Source organism: Leuciscus leuciscus (assembly GCF_965113295.1).
Source record: "Leuciscus leuciscus genome assembly, chromosome: 12".
Taxonomy (NCBI): domain Eukaryota; kingdom Metazoa; phylum Chordata; class Actinopteri; order Cypriniformes; family Leuciscidae; genus Leuciscus; species Leuciscus leuciscus.
The window spans coordinates 5,446,421-5,449,074 of NC_138736.1; the positions used below are offsets into that span (position 1 = coordinate 5,446,421).

The 2,654-nt window shown below is 37.7% G+C and overlaps 1 protein-coding gene across 1 annotated transcript; it reads left to right on the forward strand.

Moving 5' to 3' along the window:
* The first annotated feature begins 331 nt into the window (after positions 1-331).
* sem1 (SEM1 26S proteasome subunit) lies at positions 332-2,222 on the forward strand. The gene is made up of 3 exons (XM_082187148.1): positions 332-494; positions 1,049-1,142; positions 1,984-2,222. The coding sequence occupies exons 1-3, from the start codon at positions 419-421 to the stop codon at positions 2,024-2,026; spliced, it is 213 nt and encodes a 70-aa protein (XP_082043274.1). The 5' UTR covers positions 332-418; the 3' UTR covers positions 2,027-2,222.
* The last annotated feature ends 432 nt before the right edge of the window (positions 2,223-2,654 follow it).

The following is a 2,654-nucleotide window of genomic DNA, read 5'->3' on the forward strand; positions in this document are numbered from 1 at the left end:
GCCTCAGCCCATTCAGAAATGTCGGTAGACGTACTTAGGTAGAAACCTATATATAGGGGCCTGATAAAAATGTTAATATTAAAGAAAAACGTTAGACGGACATAGAGGCTTTTGCATCTGAAGTCTTCATAGGCATATAAATCTATATAGCCTATATATATATGAAAAAATAGAACAAATTACACACAAACAAACAAACAATAAATAAAAAGCAGCCATATTCATTAATACAGAGCCTTCATTAATAAGCACAAACTGCTTGCTGGCTCATATATGAATGGCAGTGAAACCGCATGTCATAAGCCTTATTATGTATAGACTCTAGCACTGCGCATGCGCACATTACGTTTGGTTATTACGTCGAGGATCCATCCATGAGAAACTGTGTTGAACGGCTGAATCGCTAGCACGAGAAGAGATGTCAGAGAAGAAACAAACAGTGGACTTGGGGCTGTTGGAGGAAGATGATGAATTTGAAGAATTCCCAGCAGAGGGTAAGTGAACTGAAACTGATTGTGTTTTAGTAGAAATGCGCTCTTTTGTTAATTTAAGGGTAAATAAACGGCCACAATAAGACAGTGACTCAGCTAGCATTGCTATGCTAACCGACAGAACATTATTAGCTTTTTTCAACAAATGGTTGGTTTGTCGGTCTCGAAAAGAAAAGATATGAATGAAATACAATTTCTTATAGTATATCTTATAAAATACTCGAGTTCTACAAGTCCACATACGTAAAGAAACAACATTACTACGCATTTATTAGCAGCTAGCATTTTAAGCACCACTAAAGCTAACAGTTTAACTTTGTTTGCAGTAATTATTTCTCTGTTGCTTTGAAATGTTAATTGCATAGACAATGATTGGGCGCATGTACTGAATTTGGCGACTTTTATTAATTAATTTTGGGTGAAATGAATAGATGCTGTACATCTCCACACTATGCAGAGTGACGTGTGTGTGTGTGTGTGTGTGTGTGTGTGTGTGTGGAGCTGGGATGGCCTATGTGTGTAAGTCATCAGCCTCATTGAATTGTTGCCATTCCCAGACTGGACAGGCCTGGATGAAGATGAGGATGCTCATGTTTGGGAAGATAACTGGGATGATGACAATGTAGAGGATGACTTTTCTAATCAGCTGAGGTAGGTGTTTACTTACTAAATTTGTGTAATTGTACATATGAAACAGAGAATACTAAACATGGAGTGTACTAGCCTAATCTAAATTCACAGTGAATAAACCCTGCTAGGCATGCATATTATATTGTGTTGTCCTCTTGTCTATTGCTAGAGGCTTCAGACCCTGTGAAACCCACTTTTTTTTTTTCCTAAAGAATTTTGTGTGGTTACACTCATTTAGAAGAAACCGGTCCCTAAGGGATCCAATGTCCAATGGCTAACCGACACTCATGGTGGCCTCAAACCACACTGACGAACTTTCCTATGTGTGAGGACTTGACCTCATTAAAAATGCTTGCATATATATTTTAAGTTGAAAAAAAATATGAGTAGATCACTATTCTGAATAGTTAATGCTTTCCATTCGTTCCCCATAATAAACACATTCATTTCCCTTTTCCTGAAGCCTGGAAGCTATAAATCTATTGACATTTCTCGTGAAACACTTTTTGATTAAGATTTTCAACACTGGAAATGTTTGTCTTGTGAATGTATAATGATGATACATGATTATTGAGACTTGTGACTTAATTGAGAAAGAATAGTACAAAAAAAAGTTGTGATTTTATGATTTACTTTTTGAAATTAAATTAAATATGTAAATATTGAATTCGAGTTGTAATATTAAATTTAGAATATAAATTTAAATATAAAAAAGTTATTTAAATTAAATTAATAAATAATGATACAGCTGTTTTTAATGTGAAAATTGACCAGTTTTACCAATTTAATTCTTTCTGTATTTGTTTTTGTGAGTTATTGCACTTTTTAACTTTTCCCCCATTTTTTTTTCTATTCTTTTAAGAGCGGAGCTTGAAAAACACGGATACAAGATGGAAACCTCTTAATGGTGGATTACTTGAGCTGAAAATGGATTTTTTCACATTTGCATATTGTCAGCTTGTTCTGTCAGTAGAAAATGTGATTTCTCTTATTACTTCTGTAAGAAGCCCATCGTTGTAAAACGGGTCAGTTGAAACTGATATCAATGTTTTTTTCCCAACTTGTGTTAATAATTGTGATAATAAAGAAATGTTTTCCCTATTCTGTTTCAGTTTTCTTCTTATTTTTCTATTTCATTGTTTTGCATGCATGATTTGTAATCTTCTTTATTTCTAAACGGCTCAGGAAAGTCAGGTACATACTGTTAGGCAGTGAGCCGACTTTCGTGCAACATTCAAAGATGCAGCTGCACACATCCAGGCCCCTGATCTGAAACTGCTCCCCTGTGCCCTGACTCTTCCCCCTGCATCCATGGGGCTTTGCAGAGTCTCTGGTGGGGAGGTTATCCAGTGAAGTGTTTGTCTCTGAGGCACGGAGGTGGTCACAGCGTGAGCCCCCAGCCGGTCCTGCCTGGGCCTGCCCACTCCCGACCGGGCCCTGCTCTTTTGCTCTTCACAGCGAGGGCTCCCCACACGGAACCAGAAGCCAATTTGCCCAGCCGCACCCCCCCCCCCCCCCCCCTAGCAAAAATGA